Source organism: Tamandua tetradactyla, chromosome 17, assembly GCF_023851605.1.
Source record: "Tamandua tetradactyla isolate mTamTet1 chromosome 17, mTamTet1.pri, whole genome shotgun sequence".
NCBI classification, from domain to species: domain Eukaryota; kingdom Metazoa; phylum Chordata; class Mammalia; order Pilosa; family Myrmecophagidae; genus Tamandua; species Tamandua tetradactyla.
The window spans coordinates 30,651,410-30,673,856 of NC_135343.1; the positions used below are offsets into that span (position 1 = coordinate 30,651,410).

Consider the following 22,447-nt stretch of genomic DNA (forward strand, 5'->3'; position numbering starts at 1 on the left):
TAAAGTAATCATGTTAAAACACTGAATGAAGCTGCATCTGAGCTATAGGTTTTTTTTTTTTTTTTACTATTATTATTACTTTTGTTTCTTTTCTCTATATTAACATTCTATATCTTTTTCTGTTGTGTTGCTAGTTCTTCTAAACTGATGCAAATGTACTAAGAAACGATGATCATGCATCTATGTGATGATGTTAAGAATTACTGATTGCATATGTAGAATGGTATGATTTCTAAATGTTGGGTTAATTTCTTTTTTTCCGTTAATTAAAAAAAAAAAAAAGCTAACAGGCATGTTATAGGTATTAAGCTGCCTTTCAGCTGTTTATTACTGAAGAAAGAATGTCTGCTCCCTTCTGGTTTATCATACTTATTTATGAATTTTGGTGCCAGCATCCAGAAATGCAGAAATCAGAAAAGTAAATGCCTGAGTAGCTAGAGCTCACCTGTCACTACAATTAAATCAGTACACTGAATTAGTACAATAGCGTGTATGTGTGTGTATGATGTGTTTGTTTGTCTCTGCCTGTCTCCATGTCTGTATTTATGTGCATATTTTAAATCTATAATTACCTATGTCATTGTATAGCCAAGATAAATTCAACAAAAAAAGGTGATGAAATGTTTTCACAATGGCATCTTTTATTTGATAATAAGTAGCCACAAAAACATTTTCCACTTCTCTTATGTTTGACTGTAAGTAAAATCCTAAATAGCTCTGCTTGAAATCTGAGCTCTGCATTTGAAACAGGAAACAGGAAAATATACACTTTAAAAAGAAGAAAGAAAATGATAAAAAAAAATAAAACAAAATAAAAAAACACCAAAAACAGCAACCCTGGGACTAGAAGTTGGCAATTATAGAATAGGTGAATTTCAAATTCTACAAGGCACTATCATTTGTTTAGATAGCCATCTGAGCGTAGATGCATTTAATAGTAATTTTACTTTCCAGATAAGAAAAAGAGAGGCCAAAAAGGTGACAACAGGGACACAGAAACATTTCTGTTAGCAATTTCAGTGAACTAAGGAGGCAGATATTAAAACTAACATTATCAGTAAGTTATGAGAAAAACTAACAACTTTTCTCCAACTGCTTTTTTCTTTCGTCTATTAAATCATTCACAAATCCCTATTTTGAATATATTTCCCTACTGAAATAGGAAAAAATATTATTTCTAAGTGCTAATAATTCTATTAAATATTCTATATAAGTCACCATAAATGCCAAGGAAGTACTCTATAAGATCACCAAAATTAAAATCAAAGTTCATTAGGTATTTGGCAGGGAGAGGAGTTCTCTAAAAAAATCTTTCATAAATAAAAAGTCAGATTATCATTTTGCAATATAAGCAGTCTCACATCTCACTTAATGTACCACTTTAAGTTTTCTTTTTAATTTTTTTTTGGCCAACTGCAGTGTGCAAAATAAAATTTAAAATGAATCAAATTTTTAAAGTTAGAACACCAACACTAATAAAATGCAACATTAAAATTAAAATACAAAATGTTGGCAAAGACATAAAGCAACATGAACTCTCATATACTGTTGCTGGGAACATAAAAATGGCACAACTGCTTTTGAAAAGATTTGGCAATCTCTTTAAAAAAATAAACGTATACCTTATGAACTAGCAATTCCACACCAAGAGAAATTAAAAGACATGTCCGTGAAAAGACCTGTACAAATATATTTGTAAGAGCCAAGCACTGTAACAGCCCAGATGTCCATCAATAGGAGACTGGATAAACAAACTCCAGTGCACTCATGCAAGGCAATACTACTTAAGAATAAAAAGGAACAAATTACCAATACATGCACATCACAACATGGCTTAAATTTAAAAAATACATTGGGTGAAATAAGCCTTACACAAATGAGTTCATGCTGTATGCTTCTGTTCATATGAGGTCTAAAACAGATATAACAAAGCTACGGTGGAAGAAATCAAAACAGGGTGGATTTACTTGAAAGGGAGAGAGGAGCCTCTCTGGGATGAATGCAATGTTCTTTATCTTGATCGGGCTTTGGATTGCACAGGTATATGCATTTACTGGAACTCACTGAATGGTAGATACACTAAGGATTTGTGCATTCTATTGCTTCCAAATTTTACATCAAAAGAACTGAACTCTAGTTAAAGGTATGCAAGCTGAAGTGTTCCAATACCTGCAACTTGGTTTGAACGACCACTAAAAATCAGATGTGCAAACTGACAAATAGAGGGATGAATAAATAGAAAGATACATGATAAAGCAGGTATAGTAAATGTTAATTGTACAGCATAGGTGGTAGATATGTGGGAATTTTCAATGTTTTTGCATGCTTGAAAATTTATAATAAAATATTAGTAAAAACTAATCTCAAAAAAATTAAAATTATATAAATTATGTGTGGACTATTTATTATGGCTGAGAAAGTGAATCAAAGTTAATTTTTCTGGATTAGGTTAGAGGCTAATTAACCCTTTTACTTTTCTAAATATTCAATAACTGCACTTTTTACATAAATCTTTAAACCTGTATATTTAAAACCCTTTCCAAAACAAAGCATGAATATGATTTTCTAAAGAAAATGCAAATTACAATTTTTCAAATGTCTGGGACATATATTCTTAACCAGGGAATCACAAACTCGGGTTAAAAAAAAAATCTTATTTTCTCTACTTCTACGTGAAAGTATGGATGTAGATATAACAAATCACAGAAATATTATCAGTACCTGTAACCTTCTCTATCATACAAATAACACTGAAATCATCTGGGGAACCTAAAAACAAAACAAAACAAAACCAAAAAAACCACAAATACCTAGATCCTACTCCTAGCCATTCTTTTCTAATTAATCTGGGGGTGCAGCCTTAGCACTGGGGTTTTTAAGAGTTTCCCAGGTGATTTAATTTGCAGCCAAAATTGAGAATCCCTGGCTTACAGGCTCTTGGACTGGTGAAGAAGATCTATGCTTATTACAATCCAAACTTTACCAGAGTCATATTTCTAGAAGATTCAGGCAGTCCAGCTTGTAGGAGAAAAGAAAGGCATCCATAAAAACATTTACACCCAGCTTTATTTTGACCATTTTTACATTGTTAATGTTTAATGTAATATTTTATTTTTGTAATCAATTTTGGGATTTTGGGGGGTATACAATGAATTGTACAAATGAAAACCATTTTGTTGAATTAGACTTATGGGGAAAATGTTTATCTTCAACCTATAATAGTTAATTTGTAAACATCTTCAAGAAACTATCTGGGTCAAAATTGAAGAATTATTATCATTTACAACATTCCAATTTAAGAAAATTGAACTTGAATTATGTCTTAATACAATTCAATTTCAGGAAACATGTATAATCTGTTTACTAGGTGTTAGACTCAATACTAGATACTGGTGGTACAAGAAAACATGAGATGCAATGCAATAAGTTGGTAAAGATCAGACTTTGCAGTCAAATCTTAGTTGCCATTTGTAGTTTCACCACTTAAAGCTAGTTGTATCATTCAGAACAAATTACATAATCTTGCTTAGCTTCTGAAACATGGAAACAGTTTTATCCCTCACAAGATTTAAGGAAGATAAAATATATATGAAATGCTAAGTAAGTTCTTTAGCAAGTCCTTAAAAATTGGCAGTTACTTATTATGACATATAGTCCTTGACTAGAGAAGTTCACAGCCTAATAAATGAAATTAATTCTTTAGTAATTAGAACATCTGAAAGACATATTGTATATCCTTTAGCATGCTATTCACAGTGGATGATTTAGGCTCAGGAGAAAATAACATTAACAAATACTTGAATGGGTTGAATTTCAACTTTCCAAGAGCAGCTCATACAAGGGAAAGAGAAGATGAGTAATAAATTTTCAGACACTGAAATCAGTGAGATTAAAATAATATACATACTTTACTTGCCAAAGGAAAATTATAAGGCAAATGGGAAAATATTTGGACTACATTAGACAAAGGATTGGTGCCCTTAATACATAAAGGATTACTGAAGAATCAGTAAGAAAAAGTAAATAAAAATAGAAAAATGGGGGATGGAGAGATCACTTCCCAAAGAAGAAATACACAAAATCAATAAAAATACTTAACCTCACAACCTCATGTTATTTTATTTCTTTAATTGCCAGAGCCTCATGGTAAGAGAGGAAGATGGGCAAAGCTTGAAAAGTTAGAGAAAGGTGGGAAAAAATGGGGTATACTGGAGCATGCTTGCAATAGCTTTTCCTTCAATAACTGAATAGTTTCATCCCATGGAGTGGCTCTTCTCTTACAGTCCTCCCATTATTAGATCAGTGTGGAGAGAAATGATATCTCAGCAATACTGACTCCTCCAAGTCACAACACAGTCTAGGTCTCCATTTATTTAGGCAACAAAAAATTGTAGACACTTCAAAGACAGATGTATGACACACAAGTGTACACAAAGATTCTCAAAATATTTGTCTTCAAGGAAAAGTAAATTAAAGTCACAATGCCGTTTCACTATATACCTATTAAAATGGCTGAAATGAAAAAGACTATCATCAACATCAGCAAGGATGTAGAGGAACTCTCACAGATTACTGGTGGGAAAGCAAAATGGTGCAACTACTTTGGAAGAGTTTGGCAGTTTTTTAAAAAGTAAAACATCTACCTATATGATGTAACCATTCAACTCCTAGGTATTTACTCAAGAGAAATGAAAGCCTATGTCTGCATAATGACTTGTACAGAATGTTCATAGCGTATTTGTAATAGCTAAATCCTGACATCATCCAAAAGTATCCATGAAGATAAAAACCAACAAATAATCTGTGGTACATCACATAATAGAGTACTACTCAAAAACAAAACAACGAACTGTTATTCCTTGTCTGAATCTCAAAATAATGCTGAGTAAAAGAATCCTAAAATAGGAAAAGTGCACAGAATTATATATCAAATTGTAGAAAATGCAAATAATGTACAGTGATAGAAAAGAGAACGGCAGTTGCCTGAGGTCAAGGGGCAGGGAGAGGGCACGGGGACAAGTTAAAAACGTTTACAAGGAGGAAGGAGAAGACTTGATGTGATAGAAATATTCATTATCTTGATAGTGGAGATGATTTCATAGGTGTAAACATGTTAAAACTCACCAAACTGTACATTTTAGGTATGTTCAGTTTATTTTATGTCAACTGTACAATAAAGCTGTTAAAAAAAAACACTCATTCCAATATCTGGACAGTGTTGGACTGATATATCAGTAGCTTCTTTGCTATAGTTTTCTTAATAATTAGAAGCTGAAAAATACAAAACAGCAACATTTTTTCCTTACAGTAAGGGCAATAGAGGCAGAAGAGTAACAGTTCATGAACCTACTACTTACAGCATGAAATTTTATCACTTTTCTACATATGTAATGTAAATATATTAGAGAGGGAAGAAGGAAAAAGATATATACGTGAACTAAGATGTTATAGCTACTCCTCCATAAATGTTATTAAATTATGTTAACCTAGGAAAGCACTTAAGCAGGCAAGTGTGAACACTGCCAATCTCAAAATGTAACGCTTATTATCTTTAAAAGCATTTTGTTACTTTTATAGTACCTGAAGTGATATAATAATGTCAGTCACTTAACCAGATCTTAGAGCATAATATCTTCATCTTAAGTACTATTATTTCCAGTATTTTAATAATTTTCACACAGTCCCAGAATGTGATCTTTTGTGCTCTAATGACACTTAAATTAATAGCATAATTTTCTAGTACTTGCAACAGTTGCTTTCCATTTTGATTTTTTATACTTTCCTATAATACATGCAGATAAATCCTCTAATAATCATTTTTATCTTTATCTTTGGGGGATTCAAAAAGTTTCAACAGCATAAGGAACTATCAAGAGATTAAGCTTTTTAAAAAATTTAATTGCAATATTAATTGCAGTATTTCTAACCTGTACCTTTAAAGACGTGATCATCTCCTAAACATTCAATTCATTTGATGTTACTTGCAAGTTTTATTAATGTTGTCAACTCTGTCTATGGTACATCTACAACTGAATCTATTTAATCAAATGCTGTTCTTTGTCAAGCAATACATAAAAATTAATCACTACCTTTATAATTAGTTTATTTTGACTATAACTGACCACTGTTCATTTAAAGATTCACTACAGTATTTTTAATTCATGTGAAGAGGATACTTTCCCAGAGAACCAAATGAAACATTGTCACTACATATGTAGTCACCACAGAATGATGTTGTAACACTTGTTTTTAAAGAAGAAAAGAAAGGGGAAAAAAACCCAAAATTCTGTCAAATGGAAGTTGAAAACAACTAGGCACTTCAGTCTTGTCCTTAGCTACCTTATGCGAGACCATAAAATTTTTTAAATCAAGTCGATCAGCAAAAAACAAACAGTCGAGCATTTTTTTCCAATTAGGCCCACAAGGAAAAAAGGTATCACTCCTGTGCTGGTTTATGTACCCTAGAAAAGCCATGTTTTAATCAAAATCCCATTTTGTAAAGGCAGAATAATCCCTATTCAATACTGTATGTTTGAATCTGTAATTAGATCATCTCCCTGGAGATAATAACTCAATCAAGTGTGGTTGTTAAACTGGATTAGATAGAGATGTGTCTCCACCCATTTGGGTGGGTCTTGATTAGTGTACTGGAATACTATAAAAGAGGAAAGACTTTGGAGAAAGCTGGAGATTCAGACAGAGCAGAGAATGCTGCGGCATCACGAAGCAGCCCAGCGACCTTTGGAGATGATGAAGGAAAATGCCTCCTGGGGAGCTTCATGAAACAGGAAGCTAAGAGAGAAAGCTAGCAGATGGCGCCGTGTTCGCCATGTGCCCTTCCAGCTGAGAGAGAAGTCCTGACTGTGTTTGCCATGTGCTTTTTACCTGAGAAAGAAAACCTGAACTTCATCGGCCTTCTTGAACGAAGGTATCTCTCTCTGGATGCCTTTGATTGGACACTTCTATAGACTTGTTTTAATTGGGACATTTTCTTAGCCTTACAACTGTAAACTAGCAACTTGTTAAATTCCCCTTTTAAAAAGCCATTCCATTCCTAGTATATTGCATTCCAGCAGCTAGCAAACTAGAACAACCCCCATCTCCCAGAAAAGGTTGGCTATATCTCATTTTTCATTACTTACACACACAAAAAAACAAAGAAATAAGGAAATAAATGGTCCCCAAAATCTTCAGTTTAGACAAGGTTAAGACTGATGGACAGCATACCAGTAGCTGGTAGCTGCCGTGGTTAATCTTAAAACAAGAGTCAGAACACAAGGGCTCAAAAATTCTAAAACACCTAACCGTGGCTTCTTTTTTTATAAAGCACCAACTCCAATATTCTGGCTTGCTTCACTACATCTCTCTGCTGAATTGGTTTGGCGTCTAATATCCAAGTTCTATTTCAGCACAGGGGCAAAAAGAAGGAAACGCATATTTCCTAGCTAGAAACATTAATATGCCCCAGCAATTCTAGTAGATCATACTCAATCTAACACTCCTTTCATATCTGATTAATCATTTCTGTCTTCAACCTACTGGATCTTTATTCTCAGTATGGGCATGTCATTTTCAAAAGGATAGGTTAAAATATATATGCGATACACATAAACAAGCACATCAACACCTACACATTCCAACTAGCCTTTGGATTCAAAAAAAAAAAAACAGGGCGGTGTGACGGTGGCTCAGTGCTCAGTGGCAGGATTCTCGCCTGCCATGCCAGAGACCTGAGTTCGATTCCCAGGGCCTGCCCATGCCAAAAAAAAAAGAAACAGTACAAATAGATATACTTTATCAATTTACCAGATGGGGTCTGTGACTAGAACAAGCTGTGAGGTAAAGAATGTTAAGAAATTATATCCATGTTGAAATGGATTTGTTCCTCATTCACATTAGCTAAAATAATCTTTTTTTTTTTCTTCAAAAGCATTCTACAAAATAAATCACAACATTAAGGAGCCATTTGAAAACAGGCATATATTTACTTTTACGTGGGTCACTTCCTATGTAAGAATATTTTACTGATTTACTCCAAGGTATAATAGAGTACTAGTACAAGTCCTCGTGCTGATTTGAAACTGTTATATATCCCAGAAAAGCCATGTTCTTCTAATCTTGTGGGGGCTGACTTACTGTTCTCGGGACCTTTTGATTAGGCTGTTTCCATGGAGATGCAAGCCACATAACTGTGGATGGGACCTTCTGATTAGGTTGTTTCCACGGAGATGTAACCCTGCCCACTCAAGGAGGGTCTTACTCCACTTACTGGAATCCTTTAAGAGAAGAGACATTTTGAAGAGAGCAGACAGATGCTTGGAGAGTCAACACAGAAAGGCACAGAGATGAAACCAAGACACAGATGTCTGGAGATGATGAAGTAGCTGAGAGCTGTTGGAACTGGAACCCAGTAGCTGGGAGAGGATAGCAGATGTCGCCATGTGCCTCCTTCCCATGTGACAGAGAAACCCCAAACATGATCAGCCTGCCTTGAGAGAAGGTATCCTCTTGTACATGCCCTAATTTGGACATTTTCATGGCTTTAGAATTGTAACTTGTAACTTAAATAAATCCCCTTTATAAAATCTAATCCATTTCCAGTATATTGTGCTTCAGCAGCTTTAGCAAACAGAAGCAGTCTTAATGATAAATTAAGCAACAAAACTCTAAAACTAAACATTTCTCTCAACATCTCTCATCTATGTTATTTATGATACAACATATCTATACAATCATCTATCACAACCACATAGCCAGGTAAGGTTGAGAGTTATTTATCCTTAATCATCTAAATTTCATTTTTGAATATCAGAAAATTTCTTAATGATTGCATATGGATGGAAATATTGTCTATAAATTGTCATTCAATGTACATATATAATACCAATTTTTTGCTTTATGTGTGTACATGTACATATATATCCCAAATACATGTTAATGTAACTGTACAGAGATACCATTTCTTTTTCCATATTAGCTCTATTTTAATAGCTCACCAATTAATAAATTGCATTAACTCCCTACATCACTTTGAATTTCCACGTAGCACTTTACAACTCAAAAGGACTTTCATACACAGTATCTTAAATTACCCTCAGCTATAGTCTATGGCATAAGTATTACTTCCCCCTTTTTATAGATGAAGTTAAATGATTTACACTAAATCATGCACTAAGCCAGGATTTGACCCAGACCTTCAGACTCTATGTTCTCTTTTTACTGTTACAGTGGTACAGCAGAATTAACTATGCAGCCTACCACAAAGTCAGATTTCTTAACATTGCCAGGTAAATTGCTCAACGTACCTTAAGAAGGTATTGAAGACATCTGATAATCAACCTGATTCATATAAATGGTGTCTTTGGGTTGAAATTCATGGAAGAATTTTACCATTCCACTAAAGTATCTCATCTCACGTGCTCATGATGCAAAAGATTTCAAATCTTCTACAAAACTTAAACCAACTCTGATAATTTAGAAACAAACTAAAAGTATGATGCTATAGTATCACCTTCCTTTTTCTAGCAATTAACTGACTATCTGGGGCTGAAAGTTACAAATCCAACTGCCTATTGAACACATTTTACCACAGGCATCTCAAACCCAAATTCCAAACTGAACTTGCCTCTCAACCTCCTGCATTCTCTAATACCACTTGATATTTCAAGCAAACCTCAGCACTTACATCAGAAATCATGGAAGAATCCAGGAGATCTCAAACCCAATCAATCACCAAGTTCTACCGATATCACTGAGAATTTCCCAAACATTCCCTCTCTTCCAGCCATGCCACCACTAGCTTACAACAGACCCTACTACTTCCTGCAAAGACACCTATCATAAGCATGATAGCAGCCCCCCAACCAGTTTCTTGCCATCCTCACTTTAAATATTTCCTTTACACTGCCAGAGTGATCTACTTAGCATTCTGAAAACATTTTTACTAAAGACTGATCCTGAGAGGTTCTCTGAGGGGGCAGTCGGGGGCTGGGGGTGGGAAGAAGTCACGCATCTAGGCATTTCAAGAGATCTGAGAAGTTCTAAGTCAAGAAATGGCAGAATTTAAATCTAGAGTTCCATAAATTTATTAGATCAGAGTCCCTTCTTCATCTTATACCTATAAATGGCAAAAAAAAGCAAACAAACAAACAAAAAAAACACCACTTCAAGAAACACTGCTCTAAAACAAAATCCTGATCATGATAAAATTCTGCCTTAAAACGACATCACCCGGAGGGTAAACTCCAAGCTCATCAGAATAGTATAAGCGACACTGCTTAACTCTACCAAAACTCCAAGTTCTCCTCTAACTACCTCTCGTCATATAGAACCAAATGACATATAACTCATATATTATTTCTCACTATTTCTTGCCTCTATTCTTTGGCTCATCAGTTTTCCTTCCTGAAATACCATTTCTCCACATAAACCTGACTAACTTTTCATTCCCTGAGACTCCTTCAGCTCAGGTGACACCTAATCTATAAAACCTTTTTTGACCATACCAGGTAGATTATGTGCCCCTTTTCCCCCTCATCAAAACAGTTTATATCACTCACCGAAATTATACTTTTATGTGCCTCTCTTATCAGACTGAAAGCCTATTCTAGGGTGACAGATCTGTCTAATTCACCTCAAAATCCTCAGGATCCAGCTCAGTGCTTCACAAAAAGTAGATAAAAAATGTTTGTGAAATATGCTTGCTTTCTACTGAAAATGTCATATCTTGCTTTTTCTGTTTATGCACTTTTTCAAGGAAACTATTTACTAAGAGAAAAGTCACATTATCATGATAGTTAAACAATTTTAACCTCTAAAGCACTAAAAGTGTGCTGTAACTTTCCTAATAGACGCTTGTGAGTCTGTTCTCCTTCTTCCTCTTATCCTATTTAACTTCTAAGAATGTCCAAAGAACTCTGAACTTTCCACATTAATACCCCCAAACCACACATGTCAGCAGGAAAATGAATGAGAGAACTTATTTCTTTAGCCATTTGGAATCTAGAATCCCATTCATGCTTAATATACTTATTTAGAAATTAAATATTGTTAACGATCAGCCCACAGGTGGAAACTGTGAAAAAAAATTAACAATATTCACAACTAGTTTAAACATCAGAATTCAAATAAAGTGAAAATTACACAATCAAAATTATATAAAAATTACAAAATATATTAAAGCTAGTAGTGTAAGGAAGGAGGATAAAATATATGCATTTAATTTCATTTCCTCCCAATTACTCACTAAAACTATGATAACAGGATTTTGTTTTTCTTTAAGGCATAATTTAAATAAAACCAAGGAAAACAGGAGAGATGACAAAAATGAAAATTTGGAAGCTGGAAAGCAAAGGGATCACTTCTTAAGATTATGATGCAAAACTAGTAAACAATATTAAGGAACGGATTCCAGCAATATATACTTCATATACAAAAAAACAAGTCACGAACTGGGAGAAGATATTTGCATGCATAGTGCCAAAAGAACATACGTAAAGAACACTTGCAAAACAATAAAAAAGTTACATAAAGGAAAATATGAAAGAAAAATAGTTTAAAGACTTGAAGAAGCACTTCACTAGAAGGTTATCAAGATTGCTAATAAATTAATGCTCAACCTCATTTGTAATTGGGGAAAAAAAGAAATTAAAACCACTTCTAAAAATAAAGGAGTAACTCGATTAGAAATTTCTCTCTGTTTCAGTTTGCTAAGGCTGCCAGAATGCAATACACCAGAGATGGATTTGGCTTTTATAAAGAGTATTTATTTTGTGAGAAATATACAATTTTTCAGACGAAAGGAGGCTAGCTTTCATCTGAGGTTTTCTGTCACATGGGAAGGCACACAGTGACATCTGCTGGCCTTCCCTCCCAGCTTCTGGGTTCAAATGCTTTTCCTGGGGTGATTTCTTTCTGTATCTCTAAACAACTGGGGCTCAGCTGCTGAGCTCTCTTCTGACCTCCCTCTTTTAAGCCTCCAGCTAATCAAATTAAACATCACTCATTGCAAAAGACATTCCCCCAGCAGATCACAGATGTAACTGGCCATAGATGAATTTCACATCCTGATGATTTAAGTCCACAGCAACAGAACAAATGGTCCATCACCCGGCCAACTTGACATCTGAACCTACTACACCTTCTATCATAAATTAGAAAACAGGATAAAAAACAATTCCCAGACTGCAGACAAACAGTCCAAGACTATGATACCTGAGAGAAGAAAAAAAAAAAAAAAATGAGGATAGGCCTATTATTGCCTACGCTTTTTAACCTGAGCCAATTTCTTGACTGGTACAGGCAGGGAAACCCAAAGCAAGTCTCATCCATCAATCTCACTTAGGTGAAAAGACATATTTCACCTAATACGCAACAAAAAAGAACAACCTACAACTTCATTAAGTAGTATGAATGTATCTTAAAACTTTATGTGGAGGAAAAGAAAGCAGATACAAAGTAAAAATTACATGCTTGGGCATAATTAAACTATATGGTTTAGAAATGAATACTTAGGTGGTAAAATTATAAAGAAAAAGAATAAATAATTGTCATAAAAGTCAACATAGGGATTTTGTTCAGGAAAGAGCCTGCAGGTGGCTTCCTGGTTTGCTAACAATCTTCTAGTTTTGTTTCTTTCTTATCAGGGTGGTAGTTAAAGAGTAAAAGCTTCAGAGTAATTCTTTAAACTGTCCATTTATGTTTTATGTACTTTCCTATAAAGGTACTATACAATAATAAAAACGCTTTGAAGGAAGAAAGAGAGTGGAGAGGAAAGGTAGGAGGGAGGGAAGATTATAGGGGGGAAGGACAGGCCTGTGTAACTGACTCAGCAGACTTCCCAAAGCTAATTCCTAAACAGGCAATGGGAAAAAGTCAAGAAATCATGTGATTCATACCCAGAAATGGCAGTAATAAGAATCCCTAAAGGAAGAAAGAGGTACATGGCTACAATAGGGAAGATGAGATGAAAGCTGCTCAAGAAACACATTTATGATCCCTACCCTCATTTTATGCCACTGGGTAAATGCTATTTCCACACCTGGACTGCAGGCTCAATCTTTGGAAAGGCTTAAACAAGGCCATCTGATTGGGGGACCTCAAGTATAGCTGAGTACCTGAGTATACTAGAAACAAACAGTAGAATAAAGTGAATTTATGTTTGATGCTGGGCACACTGGCTGCTTTCTCCATTCTGCTGCCAGGATGTGAATAGCCAAGTTCTGCGGCAGAAGGTTGGAAGAATCTTCTCTAAGAAATCTGGCCACTCAATCAATCAATAAAAAGATCCAAAGATACTGAAATTCTGGCTTCCTCAAGAGATGTCCTAACCAGTTTACTCTACAATGAAGTCCACAGTTGAAATCCCCACAAACACACTCAGGGCTTCTAAACAGCTTTTAGGACCCGACTTTTAATCATGTGTAGACTGAGGGTTATGAATCTAGGGGAAAAAAGAACTCAAGCAAACAGAAACTATTCAGAGGGGTAAAAACTAAAAATAAAAACAAACCATATTATTAATTCTCTAGAGACAAAAGAAGATATCTATGAAGTAAACACTTAGAAATCAACATGATAGCAGAAGTAAAAAAAACAATAAGAATACTGTTAAACTTCAAGAAATTTCCCAGAAAATAAAGATGATAAAAGCCTGATGCAGATGACTGAGAGAAGATTTAGACAACTATGGAGACTTAGGGATTGAATAAGTGCCTTTGAGTTCTTCAGAAAAGTAAGAAAATGAAAAAATAAGGTATTTTTAACTCTAAGAATAACAAAAACCTGGGAGACAAAGGAAAAGTAATCATAGTTAACTATATTGCTTATCTCTGCACAGATACATACATGATCAAAATAATTTAACACTGAATATAGATATCAAAATTATAATATAACTATTTGAGGAGAACAGGAAGATAGCATACAAATGTAAGGGAGGTAGCAAGGAGCAGAAAAGTCAAACTCCTCATTATCTAGAGTGGAAAGTCAATGGATAATGCCTAAAACAAACAAAAGGCAATAAAAATGCAAGAGAATGTAATAATATAAATTAAATTATAATACCAAAAGGATCAGCTAACAGTTAAAAGTAATTGCTGCTGGGGAAGGAGAAACAGATGAATAGATGAGGAGAGAGCTAGGAAATGCCTTTGTCTTAAAACAAAACAAAACAGAACTGTAAAACTAACTCTTCAAATTATGTTCATATACATAATTTATGAACATTGATAAAATTTAAAACAAAACAAAAAACTAATGGCTTATCAGATAAAGGTCTAGTATCCAGAATTTATAAAGAGATTGTTCATCTCAACAACAAAAAGACAGCCAACCCAATTACAAAATGGGAAAAAGACTTGAACAGACACCTCTCAGAAGAGGAAATACGGATGGCCAAGAGGCACATGAAGAGATGCTCAATGTCCCTGGCCATTAGAGAAATGCAAATCAAAACCACAATGAGATATCATCTCACACCCACCAGAATGGCCATTATCAACAAAACAGAAAATGACAAGTGCTGGAGAGGATGCGGAGAAAGAGGCACACTTATCCACTGTTGGTGGGAATGTCAAATGGTGCAACCACTGTGGAAGGCAGTTTGGCGGTTCCTCAAAAAGTTGAATATAGAATTGCCATACGACCCAGCAATACCATTGCTAGGTATCTACTCAAAGGACTTAAGGGCAAAGACACAAACAGACATTTGCACACCAATGTTTATAGCAGCATTATTTACAATTGGAAAGAGATGGAAACAGCCAAAATCTCCATCAACAGAAGAGTGGCTAAACAAACTGTGGTATATACATACGATGGAATATTATGCAGCTTTAAGACAAGATAAACTTATGAACCATGTAATAACATGGATGGACCTAGAGAATATTATGCTGAGTGAATCCAGCCAAAAACTAAAGGACAAATACTGTATGGTCCCACTGATGTGAACGGACATTCGAGAATAAACTTGAAATATGTCATTGGTAACAGAGTTCAGCAGGAGTTAGAAACAGGGTAAGACAATGGGTAATTGAAGCTGAAGGGATACAGACTGTGCAACAGGACTAGATACAAAAACTCAAAAATGGACAACACAATAATACCTAATTGTAAAGTAATCATGTTAAAACACTGAATGAAGCTGCATCTGAGCTATAGGTTTTTGTTTTGTTTTGTTTTGATTTTACTATTATTACTTTTATTTTTTTCTCTATATTAACATTCTATATCTTTTTCGGTTATGTTGCTAGTTCTTCTAAACCAATGCAAATGTACTAAGAAATGATGATCATGCATCTATGTGATGTTAAGAATTAATGATTGCATGTGTAGAATGGTATGATCTCTAAATGTTGGGTTAATTTCTTTTTTTCCGTTAATTAAAAAAAAAAAAAAAAGAGAAGGGATAATTGGAGATGAAGGGATACAGACTGTACAACGGGACTGGATATAAAAACTCAGAAATGGACAGCACAATACTACCCAATTGTAATGCAATTATGTTAAAACACTGAATGAAGCTGCATGTGAGGTATAGGCTTTTTGTTTTTGTTTTTTTTTCTTTCTATTATTGTTTTAATTCTTATTCTGTTGTCTTTTTATTTCTTTTTCTAAATCGATGCAAATGTACTAAGAAATGATGAATATGCAACTATGTGATGTTATTAAGAATTACTGATTGTACATGTAGATTGGAATGATTTCTAATTGTTTTGTTAATTCTTTTTTTAATTAATAAAAAAAAAAATAAAATAAAATAAAATAAAAAAAAAAAAACTAATGGCTTGACCATACACCAATGATACACTAGAAAATATAATTTAAAATGCTGTATTCATAACAGCAACAAAACATTATAATACTTAAGAATGAATTCAACAAAAATGTGCAGCATGTAGATTAAGAAATTAGTGCTACTTTATTGAGGGACCTAAATACTTTAAGAGATTAAAAAGAGTTCCAAGACTGTGAACATATCCATTCTTAAAATAATGAACACATTTAAATCCAATTTTAATTAAAAACCAAATGATTTTTAGATTTATCTGAAACAATAATTGCATGGTCATTATCAGTGAAATTTTTTAAGTGAAACTTTTTTTTTAAGTGACATGCATGTTTCAAAACTATGTCCAGTGAGCTCCCAATTCCAAATGTAAGTATAAAGGTGATTTTACATGTTCTTTATTTGCTTATTCCAAATGTAAGTATAAAGGTGATTTTACATGTTCTTTATTTGCTTCCTTTTATTTTCTCCCTCTCTCTTTTTTTAGAATCAATTAGGGTACTTGGAATAAATGATATGCTATTGAAAAAGTATAAAAAAAGAAAGGCATTTAACAGGTGATTGAGTCTAATAGATCAACCAACTTCAACACCCAAGCATTGTCTGCTATATCACATAATCTCAACAACAAATAAAGTTTTGAAACTTCTGCTGTCTTTTGATCCATACCATTGTGAAAACAAGATTATCAACATGGCAAAAGCAAATTTAATTACCCAATTCAAAAGTGAAGGGAAAAAAAACAGTGCTATGAAGTTCTTCAACTATGACAGCAAAGAGAAAAACAGAAAGAAAAATCAATTGGTCAAAAAGGAAATACATTCCACCAGATCCTCAGAATAGATAATTTTGTTCCCCTGACGCTGTGGTTGTTTTAAATCAAATTTATTTTTCTCAACATCTCTGTGAAACAAAAAAGTTCATTATTTCCATTGCATATGAACTAAGGCAAAGAGCAGTCATGTGACTAACTCGAAATTATACAATTAAGTCAATGGCTGAACTGTAAACAAAACCTAGGATACCCAACTGCTAGTCTGCTGCTCTAACTAATAGATCATGCTCCCTGCTATGTAATAGGATTGTTTTCTTTAATTACAAATTCTTCATTCACCATCAGATTATCAGCCAGAGGCTTTATCATTAGTTTTCCTCTTCTTGTATTTATGGCATAATTCCAAAAATATCAGATTTCCATGATAACAAATATATAAAGACCACTGTCTACTGCATTGTACCAAATCTGAAAATTCCAAGCACTATGGCCAGGATATTTCACCAAGTCTGCACTTAATGGTGCATTTAGAAGTTAAACTGCAATTTTAACATCCATTTGGTTGGTCAGCAACTTAGACAGAATGGATTTCGTTTGTATATAATTATTATTATCAGTGCACTTAAAATCTGCATTCTAATGCATCAGGGCATTCTATGGCCTCATTAGTCATCAATATTCACAACCATGACGTGTATGTAAAAGTCAAAAGGTTGTTAAAGATAAAATTTGGAGCATTTGTGATGTTGAAATAAAGCAGAATAAATAAAGATCAATCATGAGTTGTTACTTCTGTGTTAAAATCCATAAAAGAAAATTCACTGGGTATACAAATAAAGTAAATATCTGAAAAGAGGAGACTTTGAGATACTTGTCTTTGAGAAGCACTTTGTGTTTCTTTGGCACATATCACGGCAGCAGTAGTAGCAGCATTGCCCTTGGTGCTGATTTCTTACTACTCTAAATGTCTCCTCTGAGCCAGAATACACTGGCTGTTGCTGATCATGCTGTGAGACACCTGCACTGGCTACTAGGCTTGTCATGACGCACAAAACCCTACCATCTTCAGCTTGACATTGTGCAAGTTATAATTATTCATCCAAATGAATATGTCAGAGCAGCAGCAGCAGACCTCTCATCAGAGCAAAAGAAAAATACATCAAAACATTATCAACTCAGCAGGAAGACAGGGACCATAAGGAAAATTACCCATTTTTAATATGGATGCCACAAAGCCACATCTATTATTTTACAAAAAGAAAGAAAAATAAAGATCTTCCAAGTTTAAAGTCCAGAAACACTGACACCAAAGAGGAAATGCACAAAAGCAGAAGACGATTTTTTAATCAATTATAGCAAGCCTATTCACAGTCTCTTAAATACAAGTTCACTATTAGACTACGATACTAACGTTTATGTTGATTAAGACACGATTGTTTAAAATTTGTTTAAAAAAAAATTCCATGAGCTGTTTCCAGCCAACGAAAATGAATCACATACAGTAAAGAAGTCTGATATTGAGTCTCACTTTCAAAACCTAAACCAATATTGCCCACACTGTTACGTCAAAAAGACTCAAGAGTTCATACTCCTGTCAGCATCACCAAAGGCTTATAATGCATTGCTAGACTCTAAAATAACAGGTAAATATTTTTTGAAAAACTTCTACATTTTTAATGGTATGTATAAAAGAAAACAGTGTGAAATCACCTCCAGAATTTCAGAGATAAAGAAGATGCATCCAAATTATATAAGCCTATATAAAATAGGGCAGTGTGAATGCAGATTCCTATCTTATACTTATGTGAAAAATGAGTAAAATTTCAGAACAAACAATAGGAGGATATCTTTTCAGATCAAGCTATGGAAGGTTTTCTTGTTTGAGATACAAAAAGCGTAAACCACAAATAAGTGACTGCACTGAAAGTTAACTTTCTATATGAAAAAATACAAAAACTTAAACTTCTGTATGCTAAAATACAGCATACACAAAGTTAAAAGATGTGCCACAGAGAGAGGATACTTATATGCCATATACCAACAAAGAATTAAGGTCCAAAATATACAACGGACGCTTATAATGAAAGAAAGAAAACATTTTTTTAAAAGCAAAGGTTATGAGCAAAATAATGATAATTTATCAATTCTTGATAAGAATTAAGTTCAAACTAAAATGTGGAAAGGATATGGGAAAGTAGGAGTTATTATGCATTGCTGGGTAGGAGTATAAATTTATACATTTTGGGGAGGCAATATGGCAATGTCTAGTAACCTTGAAGTGGTGCATTCTCTACAATCCAGGATTCTCACTTCTAGGTATAACCCACAGTAAAAATTTCATACAAGTGCATCAGGAAACATAATAGCAACGTTCAATGCAGCACTATTAACAACCTTATCAGGAGGGCAATGGCTGGTTGAGTCACATAATGGAATAATATAAAACATTTAAAATAAATGAACTAGACAGACATATATCATGAATAAATCTCAGAAATAATGTTGTGTAAAAAGTTAGATTGCAAATGTTACAGAATATGGTATAAATAAATGTAGCAATATATATTATATATATATATATATGTAGCTACAGATAGATAGACTGATAGCTATAGATAATATCCTAGTATTCACACTAATTTTAAAAAGTGGTTATCACTAAAGAAAAACAAACAAACAAACAAAAACGTGGTTATCGCTAAAAAGGGAGAGAAGAACGTAAAGAGGAGGGAAGGGAGGGAAAAGGAGGTGGAATCTTAACTATTTCCAGAATATCTTATTTCTAAGAGAGAGAAAGTGCTGAAACAAATACGGTAAACTATTAATATCTGTCAAATCTGAGTTATGGATACAAAGTGTCTTAATTTTTTATCAGTTCTTTGCTAAGAATATTCGATATGTTCTATAATTTAAAAAAAGAATTTATAATCTTCCAGTTACCACTAATTAATTCTAAGTTTTCCTGGAGGTAGTACAAAACAAAAACTTGTGGTATGACCCAAAATTAAATCTAAAATTTGAAACATCATAAACACTTTTCCATGCTTATATAAGGCACCGAGCTGGTTTTAAATAGAAAAGAAATTGTCCTCAAAGAATTTCTCATCTATTAGAGAAAGTGCTATAAAATACTTTTGTTAAAAGACAGAATAAAGTACTAAACAATCTTCGTGTGGAGATGCAAACATTTTCATAGAATAAAGTCTGGGGGGAAAGTTGCTGACAGCTATCTACATAAAGGGCAATAAGAAATATCAAAAATATATTCATCAACCTTGGAATTGCAAAAAATATTAAAGTGGAATTTAGAGGTAGCATATCTAGAGAGAGTAATATAATTCAGGTGCAAAATTTTCTCATGATCTCACTTAAGACAGAAAGGTAAAATGTAGAGCCAAACAGAAAATATGTATTCAAAAATTAAGAAAGGTGTACAATTTATGTATCACTCCAACTCTATCTAAAAAAAACACAAGATTTCTTATATATTTATAACATACATCAAAGCAAATCACAGGCTTTTCCCTCTCCTTTATCTTTGCTAGGGGGATTTTTGTTTTTTTTTTAATAAAGAAGAAAACAACAAAACAATTTTTGAATAAATATACTTGATTAAAATGATATTGAAACCTTCACAGGACTGTTAAATCCTGTTAGAAAATTTCTTTTTACTATGTTCATATGCAAGACAATTACCAAATTCTTATGTATTTGTAATTTAAAAAAACTGTAAGCATAAATTTTTACTGGAACCTAATCAAAATTTCATAACAAATAAATGGGTAGCCTCTACTGAGAGAATATTTGTAAAATGTCACTGGAAATATTTTTCTCTTTGAATAAAAATAGAAACAGTCTCTCTACTTTGCTATCAGCTGCCACAATTTAGTTGGTAAAAGGCCCATGCCCAATCAGACTGTTCTTTGAACGTAACCACCATGCTGCCACAGCTTTCAATGTTATGCACACACAATATTGATGATAGAACCAATAATCACACCACCTTCCATATATATAATGCTACAAAGCACTTCTACACACATACATAGTCTTGTTATTTATCATCAATATACTGAGAAATTAAGTTGGGAGGAATAGAAATCTCCTATACTCTTAACTCTAAAGTATAAATGTTCCAAAGCACATTCAAAAAAGAAAATAATCTAAGTTCAAGAATGAAAAACACTTTAAACAGTAAAAACTGAGTAGAAATTCCAGGATTTATACTTTCAGTCATGCTCATTCTCCTCTGAAAAAGAGTCTCTGGTATTAATTACATCATCAGTGTTAAAAGTTTTAACAATATATAAAATTTCACCCAATGGCCCACTTACTGCTCACTGCTTTATAAACAGTTCTCTAAGATTTAAATTTAAAGGAAACTTTCTGTCAATAAAGCCTCACAAGTTAAACTAAAATGAAGCATAGAGACCTGCAGGCTGGTTAATGTATATGTGTATATGCATAAATGTGTGTGTGTGTGCACATATATATACACACATACACACACACATGCATACATACTCAAAGGGGAGAAAATGAACACTAATTATTAGGACATATGAAAAAAGCATTATAAAAAACATGTTTATAAATATATGCTTAAAGAAAACTGGGGAAAAAAAAGGAATCACTTTATAAGCTATAATAAGTAACTAGACAATATTTTTTAACTAGTTAAGAAAAAATTCACCTGTGGTGTCCAAGAAACTGAAAATGGAACAGGAAAATCCACAAAACAACCTGGTGCTTCTGCAGGGTACTATGAAAAAGCATACAATTAAGTCATTTTTGTCTCTGTATGACAATTTCACATGAATTATGTTTTAAAACTGAATATATTAGGAAAAACAATATAAATACAAATGTACTACACATATTTTTTGAATCTACTATTATAGTGATGTTGATGTTGAGAACTGATTAATATTCAACCTAAGCTTTGGGGGTGGCAAAGAAGGGAGTGTTAAATAAAAAACAATGATCTAAGTCATGTCAGGTCAGCTGCTAATGTTGTGATCTGAGGAGCAAACCACTCTGGATCTCAGTTTCTTTATCATCAAAGTAAGAAGTCAAGTCAGTTGATGTTTTAAAGTTCCTTAGCCTCAGGCACCTGTAAACACGCAGTATTTGTTAAAAGAATTTTAAGTGCACAAAAATTAATACATACAAGTATCAATTAAAAAGAAGATTTTTCATATTAAAGCAATTTCTTTTAGCAAGATAAATAAAAAGAAACAATGACAGCGTCTTGGAGCAACTAGAAGAAAAATTTAAAAATTGTGGAACTGTAACCCACACCAATCTTTAAAATCTGTTCTATAACCACTTGTTAAAATATACTTGGAAATTAAAAAAAAAAAGATAAAAGAAAAACAATGAAATGTTCTCTGGCTTTTTAAGGAAGAGCAATAGTTTAAAATACTTTAAATTAAGAAAAACCTTTCCAGGGGTTGGTAAATAGAAAATTAATTCTTCAACTGGTTATACAAAAAAAGGGCTTTTTTTCTAAAAAGTTAAATCTCTAACACAGTCATGAGGAAAGACTGAGTTCCTAAGTTAAACACAAAAGGTAGTTTTTCTAAAATCAGTTTTCTTATTAGAAAATTATACTAGATAATTTTCTTAAAATCCAATCTGGGGATTCATCCAAGTAACATGTAATTTTAAAATACCCTTTCTCCCCATAAAAAAAGGAAAAATCATTGAAATAAAATTAAGTTAGGAAAAAACCTTTCTTTCATTTGGCAAAATGTTTTAAATAAGTTTTAGATTTTTGACTTTTTTTCAGCTTCCTATTTTTCAATATTTCCTTAGGTAAGTGATAGAGGACAAAAAAATAATCCCTAATGTATTTAACAATCATCAGCCCATCTGAAGTT

The 22,447-nt window shown here is 33.2% G+C and overlaps 1 protein-coding gene across 1 annotated transcript in view; it reads right to left on the reverse strand.

The window, feature by feature from the left end:
* The window catches only part of FANCL (FA complementation group L), a 78,606-nt gene that overhangs the window by 12,868 nt on the left and 43,291 nt on the right, over positions 1 to 22,447 (reverse strand). Inside the window, exon 7 of the mRNA XM_077134286.1 lies at positions 21,259 to 21,327. Within this exon, the coding sequence (XP_076990401.1) occupies positions 21,259 to 21,327 (69 nt within the window). The remainder of the gene's footprint in view (positions 1 to 21,258; positions 21,328 to 22,447) is intronic.